Source organism: Molothrus aeneus, chromosome 2 (genome assembly GCF_037042795.1).
Source record: "Molothrus aeneus isolate 106 chromosome 2, BPBGC_Maene_1.0, whole genome shotgun sequence".
Classification (NCBI taxonomy): domain Eukaryota; kingdom Metazoa; phylum Chordata; class Aves; order Passeriformes; family Icteridae; genus Molothrus; species Molothrus aeneus.
Window position 1 is genome coordinate 20,159,026 of NC_089647.1, and position 17,060 is coordinate 20,176,085.

General features: G+C 37.8%; 1 protein-coding gene across 1 annotated transcript in view; it reads left to right on the forward strand.

Annotated features, from left to right (window-relative positions):
* The first annotated feature begins 2,820 nt into the window (after positions 1-2,820).
* The window catches only part of TMPRSS7 (transmembrane serine protease 7), a 33,120-nt gene continuing 18,880 nt past the window's right edge, over positions 2,821-17,060 (forward strand). Inside the window, exons 1-7 of the mRNA XM_066568878.1 lie at positions 2,821-2,896; positions 6,695-6,883; positions 7,608-7,738; positions 10,056-10,123; positions 11,151-11,344; positions 12,128-12,166; positions 15,815-16,043. Coding sequence (XP_066424975.1) covers positions 2,839-2,896; positions 6,695-6,883; positions 7,608-7,738; positions 10,056-10,123; positions 11,151-11,344; positions 12,128-12,166; positions 15,815-16,043 — 908 coding nt within the window. The 5' untranslated portion in view covers positions 2,821-2,838. The remainder of the gene's footprint in view (positions 2,897-6,694; positions 6,884-7,607; positions 7,739-10,055; positions 10,124-11,150; positions 11,345-12,127; positions 12,167-15,814; positions 16,044-17,060) is intronic.

Genomic DNA, 17,060 nt, shown 5'->3' on the forward strand with positions numbered 1-17,060 from the left:
AAACAAAGCTGAGTTAATAGAAGAAATAACAATTGATGATTTTTGAGTGTATCCATAGCAAGGAAGAAGACAAGGCCCTCAGCATGGAAACAGATTAGAAAAGATACATGAAAATTTTTGTAAGCTAGACTACATGCATAAGTAGATGGGTATACGTGCCTTATTAAATTTCTGTAAAACTTTCTCCAATTATATTGACACTAATTGCTTTGCACCAATGAATATAAGAAGTTATTGTGATGTAGTTAATGGCTTAAGATCACGCTTTGTTAAGAGTATATAAGCTGGAGAACACGCAGAATAAAAAACTTTTTTCTTCTTGGACCCTGATCATGTGTGTATGTCACATCCAACCTAACAGTGACAGAGGAAGGCAACAAGGCTGGTGAGGGGCTTGGAACACTAGCCCTGTGAGGAACAACTGAGGGAACTGGGGTTGTTTAGCCTGGAGAAAAGGAGACTCAGAGGTGACCTTATCACTCTCTACAACTTCCTGAAAGGTGGGTGTAGTCAAGTGGAGTTTGGTCTCTCTCTCCAGACAACAACTGGCAGAATGAGAGGACACAGTCCTCAGCTGTGTCAAGGGAAATATATGTTGGATATCAGGAAAAAGTTTTTACAGAAAGAGTGATAAAGTACTGCAATGGTCTGCTCAGGGAGGTAGTGGAGTCACCATCCCTGGATGTGTTTAAAAAAAGAGTGGATGCAGCACTCAGTGCCATGGTTTAGTTGAGGTGTTGGGGCGTGGGCTGGACTCAATGATCTTGAAGGTCTCTTCCAATCTAGGGATTCTTCGTCTGTGTGTGACATTAGTTTGCCCAGATCACCTGGTGTCCAGTGGTATTTTATATACCCTTTTGCAAGCCAGCCTGCACCAATGTCAATCCAAACATCACAGCTCCCCCAACTCTGGAATGCATTCATTACATGAACATCCAGACTGTTCCTCCTTCAAAACCATCTGGTGTTCTCAGCACAAACCGCATTGCCCATCAGAGTGGAAAGGGAGAGAGTGTCTGTAGGGGAGGATGCACCAAAGATCCAATTATCTTTTTTTTTAATCTTCAGACTTCTTTTTTTATGTAGGGAATATGCAATTAATTAAACAGAAGCAAACAACAGTGCTCCCTTTTGTAAGATGGTTTAATTTCTAATGTGTTTCATGTTTTATTTGTTTGTCAGTCTCTTTATATTGAGTGCATTCTATTTCAAAGTAAAGATATCATGAACAAAACTCAAACCCATGCTTTTTAAAAGGAGAGGAAGTGAAAGTATGTACTAGGTAATGCAACAATGTCATGGTTTAGCCATGGCTATCAGCCAAACTCCCACCCAGCTGCTCAACCCCTACCTCCTTTCCTCAGCAGGATCAGGGGAGAAAATGGGTGGAACAGGAAGGAGGGAAAATGTTTTCTGATGAAGACAGGGAGATTATTTGCCAAATACTGTCACAGGCAAAATAAACTCAGTTTGGGGAAAATTTACTTAATTTATTACACATTCAAATAGAAATTGAAGTATTCATGTGGGTAGTGAGAAACTAGAAGGCAAACATTAAAACAACATTGTGCCTCCCTGCTTTCCCAGGCCCTCTTCTTTGCTTGCTGCTCTTCTGCTTACCCTTTCATCTCCCAAACCACAAGTAGTGCAGGGGATGGGGACTTACTTGTCAATGCTCTTTCAATCTATGGACTAGCTTCTGAAATAGCACTTACAGCATAGTAACTCCCTGTGCATGGGGGAGTGGGAGACTTTGGGGAGTTACATGAACACTTTGAGACCAGAGTAGCCCCTAAAAGTTAAGCATAATTAAATAAAAACAAAAGCAAACAAACAAACAAAAAAATAGGGACTTTGAAGCAATTAAACATAGTAATATGGAATACATGGATACACTTTCCTATGCTGCTAAGCTTTAATACAACCCAGAGCTTAATAAGTACATCTTTTCTATTGTAGTGCTTTTTTTTAAATATATCTTCAAAGATAAATTAATAGAAGGGTTATTTTAAAAATAATAATTGTATATCTCCTGTACAATTTCTGCAGTTGACTCAAGGAAGGCATTGAGATTGTTAATCACTTAAAAGGAAAGACAGCTCTATACTTAGCATTCACTGAGGAAAGTACTGGGTTACATCCTCTATAAATCATTAACAAAGACAATAGGACAGAACTGTTCTAATACAAGTGACTTCCTGCATCTGTTTATAAAAAGAATTCTCAGTTTGAAGCCTGATCTATTTTAATACTATGAAGTAAGTTGCCTGGAGCAGTTTATTTTTCAGTTATAATAAAAGAAGCAAATTTGAGTGTTCAACAGTGTACATTACAAAATTTCAGAAGATAGTCCAAATGCTCATCTTGATTGGCTGTTGTTATCTGCGATTTTCAACACTATTACTTAGGGTGCTTACATTTATTTTCCTTATTTTAGCATGTTTTTGCTCTCACTTTTACATTTTGCTTGCTGCTTTTCTTGTTCATGTAAGTAATGTTTTGACATTTTCACAGAATCATAGAATATGCTGAATTGGTAAGGACCCATGAGGATCAGTAATGTATAGATTTTAGCCCTGCAGTTTTGTATTTTATTATTTCAGCTTTATAAAGACCATGAAAAGCCTGAAGTTACATGATAGCAGTCTTGTAACATTTGCAAAGGTGCAGTAGGGCAGATTAGATTACAATTGGATACTCAATGAAGTAAATTGATGCCTCTTTTGGTCCTGGACCTTGCAATTAGCTGTCTTCAGCTTCACAAGCAGAAAGGGTGCCTGAGGAAAGGTGCAAGGCTCTATCTTAGCTTGGACAAGTCATAAAATTAATTCTGCTGAAATGGATGAAAAAAATGATCCCCCAACAGCTAAACCTGAAGCTGAAGTAAATGAAGTAGGTGACTTAAACATTCTTGATTTTCTATGCTTCTTGACATTATTAGATGTCTTGTGATATAATTCTCAAGTATTAAATTTAATATGATGGTTAGATTTGGTATAATTTTCTGGTTTATAGCTCAGTCTGAAAATGTCAACATGTGTTTATCCCTGGATTGCTAATGTTATATATTTTCAGACAATTGAAATAATGGACATGTCAGTGTGACAACATAAAAGCTTATATTGGTGTCATGCAGCGTGTTTTTCAAAAAAAGTTAACTTCTAGGCAAGAAAGGCAACATTAAAGGAGGCAAAGTGTTTTGCTTTTCCCAGAGAAAATAGAGAAGGGGATTGTTGTATGAGTGCTAACTCATGAAAAAGATGTAATTATATAATTTGGTGTATGGTGATAGACGAATTGTAATGCTAGCTGGAAAGCAGTTCTAGACTACAAGAACTAAGTTGCAGTAGAGAAAAGCTGGATTGAGAATTATGGTCCTTACTGAGGGAAGGGAGCAGCTTAACTTTGCTGTTGCTTTCCTTACTGTAAAAGGTTTATGATAAATTAATAAAACCTATGAAAATACTGATAATGTAGCACAGAGCTTTCAATATTCCTATGAATCCCATGTAACAGAGAACTTTGTCCTGGAAAGCTTGATACATGAATTGCTTTATTTTAAAAGCATAAGATGAGGATTACAATAGATGAAATGAAGACATCAGTTGTTTCAAGTGCCCACTTATATATCCAGTGATGTCAGTTTTGAGTAATTTTTAACAATACTTGACAGGATTTAATTTTTAATAATAAATCTGTCTGTTTAGGTCTAGAGCCACAAAAAGGAGTTACATGGGAAAATGTTAATATAAAATATTATTGTGAGAATCTTGATGAAAGTGAAAGAAACGAAATTTCATTTCTTGATGAAATTTCAGATGTCAGAACTCAACATTCATTGAACTGCCTCCAGCTGGCCTACTGAACACCTAAGAGTATAAAGGAACTTTGTGACAATCCAGAGCTTTAAACAAATGTTCGTTTTCATCCTTAAAGAGACTCAATAAAGTTTGTAAAAAATAAAGAAGATGGGTAAATCAAGTGGAGAGCGCACAAAACAAGAGCAGTTCATTACCTAGATAGAAGACATGAATCTGAAATGTTCCAATTCTGTGTTTAAAGATTTTGTTTGAGGAAACTGTAGAGGGTCATACTTAGTCTTTTAACTCTACTTGTTATTAATTATTACCATGTTTTCTTCTCCTTTTAGAACATCCTCCACCCTGAGATCAAAGATTGCTATCTGTTGCATTTGACTATGGGACCAGCAGGATAGTTGTGGGGATGTTTCTTATGCTTCCTCTGACGATACACAGAGGTCTCTTCTTGATAGTATTACTAGTGCATAATATCAGAGAAATGTATCAAAAATATGTTGGTGAAGACTTCTACAAGTTTTTAATTTTTTTTAAGAACAGGGCTAACATCAAAACAAAGACAGATTTCTTAGAACATTGATCCTCTGAGGTTTGAATAACTCCAGGCATGGGGGTTCCCTGACCTCTCTGGGCATGGCCCAGGTGCATGGCCTTTGTGGTGAAATACATTCTTCCCCCTCCCACAGTGCAGCTAGAATGTCCCCTGCTGCTGTGTGTGGCTGTTGTGGCTCTCTCTTCATTGTGCACCTGTGAGGAAAGTGTGGCTCTGTCTTCTCCATAGCCCACTTTAGAAATGGAAATCTAGAATTAGATTTACTCACACTGTCTTTGCCTTCTTGTCTCCCGCTGAACAACCCTAAGGCTCTCAGCTTTTTGCTGTACATCATATCCTCCAGCTCCCTACCTCTGTGATCTTCCCCTGGAATCACTCTGGATAATCAATATCTCTCATATCCTGATTGGCCCAAAACACAGATGGGCATCTCCTACTGTTGAGCAAAAGGAAAGAAGCATTTATTGTAGGTTATTTCACAACCCCTTTTGCAAATTGCTGGTAGTTGTGCTTGTCATTTCCTGTGTGTCAAGCTGCATCAGCACAGAGTTTTTGTAGCCACTGTATTAAATTTGACATCCCACACTGAAAACTGAAGAGTGAAATTCTCAGCTGGTTGTTTCCTGACTTTCATGTTCTTTTTCTGATCAAGTGTAATATAATTAGTATGGATGAAAAATTACAGTTGTGTCCACACATTTTAGTCAACAACAGATCACGCACTCTTTGCAGGGTACCTTCTGAGAGGCTTCAAACAATGCAATGCTGGTAAATAGGTGAGCATCTTGTTGCACACTTTCTCCTCATCATCTACCTGCTGTAGCTCTGCAGAGGCCTATTGAGCACAGGGAACAGCTAGATCTCCCCAAGACAGGGGCAGTGTGTATCTTCAAGAGTGAGTATGAATTCCTCAGTGTATTTTTGTGTGGGCGCAGAAGGAGATAGGTGATAGGACAGCAGTTTGTCCCTCAGAGTGAGGCTGTCAGCATCTTGAGCACATCATAGACCAGTTATGTTCATAGACCAGGCCATTGTCAGAGGCCATTTTTGATTTGCACTGCTTAGAAATGATGTACCACATAGAGAGGCCTCTGAGTGGCATAAATTCAGCTGTGAGGCGAGGGAGACACACTTTGAAGATGCCATTAAAATGAATCTAGCTGTTCCAAAACCAAGGGAAAAAATCTATTTTTTTGGTCTTCATCTTGATGAAGTTCAGTTTAATCTTCATATATATGAGCTCCTGAGCCACGTCATTTTGTCTAAGACTGTTTTGTGCTTTATAAATGACTGTGCACTGAAACCCTTGCTGCTGATTGCTGACTGGTATTTGTCAACACCTCCAGTCATGGACAAGCCACAGCTACCTAAAGCCACTCCTTGAGAGCTTCCCTCTCACTGGCATCAACATGCTTCTAGAGTACTTTTCGTGAATGCGCCTTGTTTATGTAGCAATATTATCTAACTTATGCTATAATTTTTATGTAAGGAGGAAATGCGTGGTGGGTTTTGGTTTGTTGGGGTTTTGTTGTGGGGGTTTTGGTTTTTGTTTTTTCTTGTAATTTTATTCTGGTGCAGCTGGGTGTAACAGCTAAAACAGTATTCATATCTAGTACACGTGGTCAGTAATACTCTGAGTGGTCCACGAGTTTGCCAGCTAAACTCTGAAGAGATAAGACAATGAATTTACTTGAGAAATGTGATTGAATCTCTAGCTGATTGAATCTCACAACAAACCATTTGACTGTGACAGGAGATACCCTAAAGACAGACTTTTATGAAGTGCAAGAGACTTTTCAGGCAGCTCTTGCTGTGCCACAGCAACTGAAAACATTTTTTGTCTGCTTAAATGTGTTGATTTGCAGAGGAAAATGCCTGAGGCATGGTGGTGGTGTCCGATACAAATGGGCTTTCCAGAACAGACAAGATGTAGATACCTTATAGGAAGTGGAAACTACTCCCGCAAATACAGAAATGGTCATGTATTCTTTTGTACCTAGATGAGATGATCAGGACATATTTTGGATCCAGCATAGAAAATTTGAGACTGTAGTTCAAAATAAACTGTCAAGCATTTGGATATCCAGGTGATTTTGTGCAGGTCCCATCTCAGCAAGACTGTGCTGTGCTCTCCTGTTCGCTGGAGGTAACTTCTCAGAGGGAGCCAGATATGGAGGAAGAGCCTGTCCATAGCCACTGCTCCACAGCCTGAAGGAAGTGGAGACGTTTCTCTGAGGAGCAAATTGGTTGAGACTTGTTCATCAGTAAATTCCGGCTAGAAAGATTCCACGATTTCTGTTGTCTTTCATCTTATTTTAGGCAGCCAACATTTCAGTCCAAATGGTATCTGCAGAAGACAAGTTGGCAAAGAGGATTCTGGCAAGAAAAAAGCATGACAAATTGAAGAAAAAAGATAAGTTGCTATGGAATTTTCAAAACAAAATAATTCTCTTTACTCTCATTCTATTCATTTTAGGAGTTGTAACATGGACATTACTGTGGCTCTTCATTGGTGAGTTGCTGAAAGTTCATGCAACTCTATATATCATTATCGCCAATAGTACTTTCAGATGACTTTAGGATCTCAGTTGTCCTGAAGGCTGTTTCTAAAGTAAACATGGAAATTTTAAAATGGGGTCTGAAAAACTTTTGTCTTTGCTAAGACTTAACAAGTAATAAGAAAAGCTGGCTTTAGGGAGCGTGACTTTATTTCAGGGGTATGAAAAACATTTTAATGTGCAAGCTGATTTGCACAGACCTGACAGGTTTTTATGAGCTTGATTCCTCAGAAATTTTGCCTTCCATTGTGTTTCTTGGCCTTCTGATTCAGATAAGTACATTCTTTTTCAGAATGGATTTAAGGAAGTAAAAGGGGAGTAAATTAAATTTGTGTGTAATTAAGCATTAAAAGCTATGTTTTCCTCTTTAGGCCCCTGATACTAATACTGCCTAAGATACCTTAGAGATGCTTCAGAATCTGGATGTTGATACTGCCTTCAGTTATGCTGGCTTGTTTGTATGGTGGTATCTTATCTTGTGTGTAGGTAACAGGAGCTCATTAACCATAATTTGGTACACATCTAGAACAGTTTGGCTATAAAAGTGTAGTGTTCTTTGGGTAGTTGTTTCAAACTACAAAGTTGATTAGGCCAAATAGATAAATTTGGTTTAGAATTTAATAAAAAAACCTTCATTGTTATTAAAAAAAGGCTAACTGTCTTCTTTGTTTCTTGCAGTTCAGGCAGAAAACAAAGATGCATTGTATTTTGTTGGACTGTTTCGTGTTGCCAACATAGAGTTTCTTCCAGAATATAGGCAGAAAGAATCAAAGGAATTCCTCTCTATGGCACAGACTGTACAGCATGTGGTAAGATGCGTGGGCTGCTTGGTTAGCAAAAAAAGATCAGAGCCGTGGACAAGTGATGTTTAGATGCCTTTGAGGCTGCTGTGGTGCTCTTCTACCCCTTCCCTCTTGGAGGATTATGTGCAAGTGGTGGCTGTCTGGAGGTATGAAGGAACTGACTGCTTTCAGCTTGTTAATCGCAAACCATTTTGAATGGATCTAGTTTTTACATTTGACTTAAAATTTTCCATACTTTCACCCATAAATTATGATCTGGGACTAAAATTCTACAAAAGTCCTTAAACTCAATTGCCACCTTTGAAACATCAAACAGACAAAATCTCAAAATTTTTTGCATTTACACTGGTATCTTCTGCCTTAAAACATCCATAATTGCCCTAGGGATCACAAACATATTTCAGACAGAAATTTACATTTCCTTCTAATACAAGGTATTCTAAAGACCATTATACTTCCCAAATACCTTGCATCAGTCAAAGCAAAAATAGAACTCTGGATCAATAGCTGCCCTCCAGTGGTAAGAAAGGGGTGAGGGGGAATCTTGGTTAAAATGGGAATTTGACTTTAAAGACATTTGGTGTAGGCAGCAAAAATACATTTTTGCCAGGAATGCTATCCACATAACGATTCAAGTGACTGTATGAAAACTGCTAAACAAAACCAACAACAACAACAACAACAAAAAAAAAGTTAGATGAAACCAAGAAATTTTTCAATAATTACTAAGTTTTTGTCACCTTATAATGTGAACTAATGTTCCTGTTTTCCAGCTCTTTCCAAGTCCTGCATATTAATCGTTGAAGTTCTTTCAGATAACCAGTGCAGGGCATCACCTTTCCCTGCTATCCATGGAGCAGCTCTAATGTCCTGTATTTCTTGTGTCTTGTTCTTGTCCTGCCCATGTCATACATAGTGGAGAGAGGCAACAGGGAGAAGGTGTTGAGCTGCCAGTGTCACCACCTCCTACTTGAACATTACTTGGAATTTATTTTTTTTTCTGTGAGCTTTGCCTGAACTCATCAATGGATTTTGAATTGCTGAAACTGACAAACTCAACTGTTGACTAAAATTGTTAGTAGGGAAGTGGGGGATTTGGGATTTTGTTTGTTCTCCTCAAAACCCTTTTGTTACTGGCTTCTGGTCCAGAGACCCCAAGTGGTGGTAGAAAAACCTCTCAAGATAGGTTCTTTCCATTTGATAGTAGCAGTAATACATAAAATCTCTTATACCTTAATCTAGAGCAAAATTGAGCTCTAGCCACCTTATTTAGGCCCTTAAAATTATTGTTTAAACTTTCTGTTTCAAATGATGAAGGTTAGGGGTTAATATGGATGTGATTTTTAGTGTTTGCAATATTCTGTGTCATAGTCCTTTGCACATTAGTTTTAATCATAAAGTAGCAGAGTGAGGTCCAAACAGCTTGAGGTACATGCCACCTTGTGGCTTTGAACAGGATGGGGAGAGGAAAGTTAATGTCACACCAGTATTATCACAGCCCAGCAACAGGGAGAATCAGGAGCTTGCTTTGCCCAAAGACAGTCCTTTGGCAGGGAACAGGCAGAGATTTTGCTTCTCCACGTTTTACACTGTTATTGGAAAGAAATATATTACTACTAAGATGTTGATGAAGAAAATAGACACAAAGGAATCAAAGTGCAAAAAATTCCATGGACACATTTAAAAAAAGATAATTCCTTAGCTAAGATTGGAATCAAGCACTGGGGTTCTCATCCAGGGAAGGTGTGGAGTCTCCATTCTTAAAGGTAAAACTGGAAATGGCCCTGAGCAATGTGGTATAGTCAATGCTGCTTTGAGCAGTGGGATTGTACTAGATGCTCTCCAGAGGCCCTTTCCTATCTCAGTCTTTCTATGATTCTGTGGGAAAAGCTGTGGTATGTGCTGTTCACTGCACATTAGTAACAACGCCAAAAAGCGTTGTGAGTGTGTGCACATTTTTTGAAGTTTGGCCTTAAGTTTTAGCAGCAGGATAGGGATGCTCTCTGTGTTTGGGATTTTCTGGGTGAAGGATGTGCATTGTTGTCAAAATTCATTTATATGGAAAGAGCATTATTATATATACCAACTGGCCATAGGGAGAAGATTTGTTGTTTCCTAGGAATACTGGATTTATTACAGATGCATTGAAGAGCTGGTCTGTTCATCTCCTCTTCTGCCTAGCTTGGCTGATGTATGTCTGGAAGTGTGTGCATGTTGCGTAATCTTGGTGGAAAATAGGTTGCTCCTAGAAAAGCCTAGGCATATAGCATCTCTAGGGGTAACTGGTTTTCAGAATGCTAAATCTTTATACTTTGTCTTTCAGATGAACTTGGTTTACACAACTTCTTCTTTCTCCAAATTTTACAAGCAGTCCACTGTCTCAGAAGTCAGGTAAAACTGTGGTTAAAGTAATTGCATTTCTGCTGGGCAGTAGATAATGTAATAAGCCCACAAAACAAGCTTATTTTTAATAGTTATAATTCAATGTCTTTGCTAGGTACTTGAACTGATAGCAAAATAGGCTTATAACCTATACCAATTCACTTAACAAAAGTAAGGCCAAACTAAAGTCATATAAACAGTTCCTTGTCTGCCAGAAATACAATGCAAGATGAACAAAAACAATGTCAATTAAGAGGTTTGGTAATCCTTTGGCTCATGTAGAAGTTTAACCACTTAAACATGCTGTTGGAGCACAACTCTGTGTTATTGATTAAATCACACATATTTTGTGAGTTATGTTACTGGAATAAAAGCATTTTCTACTTAGAATGAAGGAAATCTATAAAGTATTCTTACTCTAATATTCATATTTGAGCTAATGTTAGAAGTTTAGTTCGTTTCAATCATCCAGAACCAAATACAGTTTTGGTTCAGAAACTGGACATTTTTGGGCTGTGTTTGATTTAAAGGTCTTTCTCCCACTAAGGAGGTAGAGATTAGTGTGATCATACATGGCCTCTAATGTGTTACCTAAATAGTCTAGGAATCATTTCCTACATACTGCAACACACAGTGCAGGGTGAAATACATACTACTGCAGAGCTCTGCATTTCTGGAGATGATAATTCTACTGTTTCTGTTCTACTATTTCTGTTTTGATCTTTAGGAAATAGTCTAGTTCTAATTCATGTGGAGACAATGTGATTTCCATAGAATCTCCACAGTTAGGAGCCCTCAGGAAATCAGCCTACTGAATATTGCCAACTGGACGTGAAGAGCGTGTTTTGGTGTTTTGAGATTTGTCTTGTTTGTTTCTTTCTTTAAGGGTAAAATATACATTCACTGGGTTAAAGTAATTATAAAATATGGAAATGAGCCATGCACTTCTGAATTTATGCTTCAGAAGCTTGGGCTAAGAGTCTTGTCTTCAGAGGACTTCCAACAGGGTGGTGATAACCTGTGCTCTTTATTTCAGTAACAACAACAATGGAGGCCTTCTTATTCATTTCTGGATCGTATTTGTGGTACCACAGGCGAAGGGGCAAGTGCTGTGTGAGGATTGTGTGGCTGCCATTTTAAAGGATTCCATTCAGACAAGTATCATCAACCGGACTTCGGTGGGAAGTCTTCAGGGCCTTGCAGTCGACATGGATTCCATTGTCCTAAGTGGTTAGTACTAGAACATATCCTCGACGAAATACTTCATTAAGCAAATATTTTTACTTTGGAGTAGAAAATTCTATAAATAAACTAAAATCTTGATCCTACATCTCTAGCTTCTATCACTAAAATTGTAATAAAGGAAAAAAACTGTGAAGAAAAATAAAAATGAGATTTGAGGTCAAATCAAGGTACAAATTGTCCTTTTAAGCAGTGATTGCAAAACTTCCTGTATTGGGAGTCGTTATGTTCATAGTCAGGAGGTAAAATGGAGTCCTTTGTAGGCAGATTTGGGTTAGTCTGTGATTTTAAAACCATAAAAACACGAAGGGTTAAGGTGGACCCCTTCATTGACAATGAGACTCTTATCACTACTTTATCAAAGATTCAAGAACAGATTTTAATAAGTTGCCCATTTGCTAAATAACTTTTGTGCCATTCCTGTCTGAGGAACAAACTCACAACCTGTGATTCAAGCATAGTTAATGTATTAAGCTACAAAATGTTTAATGACTTTCTATTCTAAGGGCATCAGCCAGAAAATGATGTCCAGGGTACCTCTGTCTCAGTCCTTCAACTGACTTTGATTGCTTAATTGCCATGCAGTATCTTCTTACCTCACCTCCAAAGCTGCTTGCAGAATTTTCAGAAATAAAGGGGGCTAACCCCTCTCAATGAGAAAAGTGTTTTGTCCTGTGTGTTCAGTGTTAGGACTGAGGTGTGATTGAATTAAACCCTGAATTCTGGATTTCAGGCAAACAAGAGGACTCACACAACTCTTTTTCTATGCAGCAGGTCTTCGGTCAGATTATTGGTCAACAACAGGAACAGGTAATTCACCCTTTTGGCAGCTTCCTGTAGAGGAGAGGTGGAGAACAAAGCTTTTAGTTCATGACTTGGACTTAGATACTGTTCAGTGTTAATTTAAGAGGGCTAAATTCAGCCTTGGCATTTAAGTCCTGACTTACTAAAAGGATGACCAAGAATCTTGCATGTAACAAATATAGGAACTATCTACCTTTAATCTGCCTGGTAAATTTTTAGATGTACCTGGTGACATAGTAGGAAACTAACTAAATCAGGTGTTTGCTATTAATTGTGTTGACCAGCAGATTAACCTTTTCTTAACTGGACAGTAATGAATTTAATATGCTGAAAAAGCGCATGTGTTGTCCATACTTTTGTCCATTCTTTATTCACCTTAACTCCCTTTTCTGCAAGGTTAATGGTGAGTTATTCCTTTGAATGAATTCCCTAACAGTAATTACTTTAGGCAGTTGAGTTTTGCCACGGTTGTGGGAGACACACATTTTGTTTGTATACCTGCTTGGCTTCATTTTGTAAACCTCCCAGAAGGGTTCTTTTTCAGTGTGCAAAGCACTGAATAAGCAGGTCAAAAGTACAGTACATCTACCTTCAATAGTACATGGAGCAGGCATCTAGAAAAAAGGTGCTACTAGGCTGAGCAATAGTACTGCACCTCTGATGGGGACACCTGCTAAGACTCTGTTGTGCCAACAGTTATCAATTAGCTGGGGATGTGTTGGCCTCCCTTGCTACTTGACACAGACTGACTCTTCATCTGGAGAAATCTCAATTTTTTGGTCTTTCAAGGGCTTTATAGCTTTCCATGTTTGTGTTTTTCTTTCCTGAAACATTTGGTTGCACTTCTACCTGTGATTTTTCACTTCTGTTACCTTGTAAAGGTTTTAGTTTGCTTTTTTTTTTTTTTTTTTTTGGAATCCAACTACTTTTGCCATGCAGCCAAGTCAAGCTCTGCTAGTTCTGAGGTCCACAGGCAGACTTCAGGTCACAGAGCATGGTCCAATGTTTATATTGCTAACAGCCCATAATTTCTCAAAACTCAAGTCAAGTTTGCTATATCATTCATTTGTATAAGCCTCCCAATTTAAACTGCAAAGCATAACAATATTGGCTTCTATCACATCTCATTAATGTGCATTTTATTTCTATAAAGAGTTTTACGTATTGGTGTTTATTTGCATAGCAATTTCATTTCCCATTTCCGTGTTCCAGGGTGGAGAAGTTAGCACAGTTGGAACGTGGTTCCAATTTATTCCAGAATGCAGCCCCTAAAAGAGAAGAAATTAAGAAGAACGCAACACAAATATTGTTGCTGAGGCTTTGTAGGGCTTACATGGTGTCTTTTACACAAAGGGAGAAGGATGACCTGCCATATTCTAGACATCTTTCAGAGACTTTGTATCGGTACCCACAGGTTTCAGATGGTATCTGTGGGAAGTGTGGAGTGGGTATATAATGAAGTGTGGGGACAAACAGCATGGATGGCCACAGTACATGAGAATCTTATACTGGTGCAATTTTATTTGCTGGGGTTCTTTGGCTGTGTCTGTTTAGGACTATAGAATATGATGCAGAGGTAAAAGTGAACATGCAGCAGCACAAAATGAATGAGCATTGGCAGGCTATATTTTGAGAGCAATGGAGTTAATTTTGGGTATGGAGATGAACCCAGTGTTTGGTTCAGGCACAGAATGGAGTGCAGATTTATTGAAGAGTGGTGCTGGAGAAGGGACTTGTGGACATCCAGCTGATGTGAGGTTCTTGCATTGCCATAATATCTGATTGTGCTGGGTTTCCTTGGGTAAAGACTTTATCCAGCTTTGGTTTCAAGCCAGCATGCTTCAACTACTTGTAGTTCTAGAGTCAGGTCTGTATTTGACTGTGCCCCATAGCAGCAGCGACCTTATCCCATTATTAATTACTTAGTAGAAATAATGGTAGTTACATATAATTTTAGGGATTATGATCAAAGTTGGTTCTGCTAAGGGTGACTAGATAAGCACAAATAACTATTATAAAAATAATGTTGTTGTGAAGAGATAAGAACAAGGAAGAAGGAAGAAGAATTACTTAAACAAAGCTTTTAACTGTAATTCATTTAAATGGAATGTGAGCCTTACAGATTGTTCATAAACATTCATAGCATTAGTTTCATGTTACATTCAATCATAGTTTCAAGATTGTAATTTAAAAGTGGAAGTTGGACAAAGCCTGCCACTTCCTGTCTTGATTAGCTACTGGTTAAAAGGTCAACATTTAATTTGAGTCAACAATTGTTAGTAAACTTTCACAGTGCTCTTAATTGGTGTTCCATGATGGTAACTCTTTGAGAGACTTATGTTTGTAATAGGCAGAAATTAGGGCAAATACTCACTTTTGATCTTATTCTCCCTAATTTGCATTTTTCTTCCTTCTCACCTTTTTAAAGAGCTATGTTAAGAGTTTTAGACATGACCAAACAAAAATTCCCTAAGCATTTTGCTGACTGCTAACTGCAATATTGAATTGAAATAAAGACCTCAATATATTTTATTTGGAAATTGCAGTTGTTCCCGCTTAATTGGAAAATTGGATGCAAGTAGGATAATATTTTTATTATCCTTGTCTAAATTATGACAAATTTTTACCCTTTTTAAAATAAATGTTGTGTAGGGTAAGTTGCATAATTTTTATTTCCATTGTTTCCATTTGTTTCCAGTGTTTCCATTTCTAATGGTGATTTCTAGCACAGCAAAAATTTTCAAGACTGGGCAGAACAAAGTCCTGGTCTGAATTAATTTTGATCCTGCTTTGAGCAGAATGTTGAGCAAGAAAACTCCTAGCATCCCTTCCAAACTAAAGGACTTGGTGAATCTGAATTTGTTACTAGCACTTCTAGCTCGTGTCATGATAAAACATTGAGAACCCTGACATTTGATCAATAAAAAATCTGGGGGCATACAGACGTGCAACTGTATTTTTCCTTTGATTTTGTTTTATGTATTTTAAATGTCCTAATGTCTGCAGGGGCAAGCAGTACATTTATGCTTTGAAAGTAAATGAGTATGTCCCAGTGAAGAAGTAAGTAATTTATCCTTTAGAGACTCTGCAGAACTTTAACTGCAAATTGTACAAAATGGCACTGCTTTAGTGCAAATACCCTGCAAGAAAATACCCTGGCAACAGCACTGTTGGCCATGCTCTGTACTTGTTATAAATAGACTGTTCTTGGACCACAGAGTTTTATCTAAGATGAAAGCAGTGAATGACACAAACAGCCAGAAAGGGAGGCTTCACAAGTCAAAGGGGAATGGTTTTAACCTGAAAAAGGATAAGTTTGGGTTTAGGGTAAGAAAAAATTATTTATTGTAAGGGTGGTTGCCCAGAACAGCTGTAGATGCCCTTTGGATGTGTCTGAGGCTGGGTTGGATGGGGGTTTGGACAACCTGGTGGAGTGGAAGGTATCCCTGTCATGACAGAGAATTTGGAACTAGATCATCTCTTACAACCCAAACCACTCTATAATTCTATTATTACTTTGTTTTCCAAGTTAGATATGCCTTCATAATTTGCTTTAGTTTAACACAAGTTTTAGGGTTTTTTGTTTTAATGCCATGTGGATTTAGGAGTTTTGGAGTGATTGTGTCCAGTGTTGAAAATGTGACATTTTAACAGGAACAAATTGCATGTATGATCTCTATGCTGACCAACTACATGAGCACTTTCCTCTGGATACTCAAGCTAACTCAGAGGGAACAATCTGCTATTTTAAGCTTATTGCCTCTGTGGGCCACCTTGTCCGCCTTTCCATAGTATCCCTTCAGATTGAAGCAGATAACTGCATCACTGATTCGCTCACCATTTATGATTCTCTGATGCCAATCAAAGATAAGATACTCTATCGGTGAGTATAAATTTCTATTAAGAATTAATTGACAACTTTTGGGTTTTTTTCTGAAGACCTATCATCTTCATTTTTTGGTTAGTTTGGTTTTGTTAAAACTGTTCTGATCTTCATGTATTACTCACACAACACCTGACAAATTAAAATTTCTTGGATAAGTTATATTGCTAATAAAAGGGAAAATTTTCTTCAATTTTTTCTCTTTTTTTTTTTTCAACTGGAGTGCATCTTCACCTAGCTACAGAACTATGAAAAATTTGTGCACTACTGGGCAAAAATTTCTGTTTCTTATCAGGAAAGAGATGCTGACTGAAAGAGAATGTCAAAATTTCCTCCCTTAAGCAAGCTACTCTGTATTAAGATTAGTGCTTTTCAGATAAAGACTGAAGTTCTGAAACTAAGTCTTGTGATTTTCACTAACTGGCACTCGCTAGTTCAATGCTTTTTTAATCTGCTCTATTTGTTTAGAGGGCTATGAAAATCTTGACTTGAAGCTGTGATGGGTTGAGGGATGTGGACTACCACTTTTTTTCTTGGTCTTCTCTCTCTTTATTGATCTATTATGCTCGTTTAGGAACTTTTTCTTTCAAATTCCTGATAATTAATTCCATAGGACTCTGTAAGTCAAAAGGAAACAGCACCACCTCCATGAAGTAGGCAAATGCTCAGCATTTTCACCTCTGAAACCTTTTCTCTGCTATTTCCGTCTGTGGATAAGCCTCAAAACTGGAGCATTGACTTTTCAGTCCTTTTTGAGAGCTGTCCTGTACTAATCTGTATTTCCAATTGATTTGGATGGTATTCACTCACATGTTAGTATCTGTAGAGGACTGAAGATGTCTGCTAGGTAATGCATATGGAAAGTAATATATTTTTTTTTAATGAGAGTACTTGATTTGCTTAGGTTCTTAATTTCTGACTTGAAGAATAACTTTCTTGTCTTTCCCACTCCCCAATAAGAAGATAAGACTGTTGGTCTAATAAAATAAGATTTTTCTTCAAGCTTTTTGTTAATTT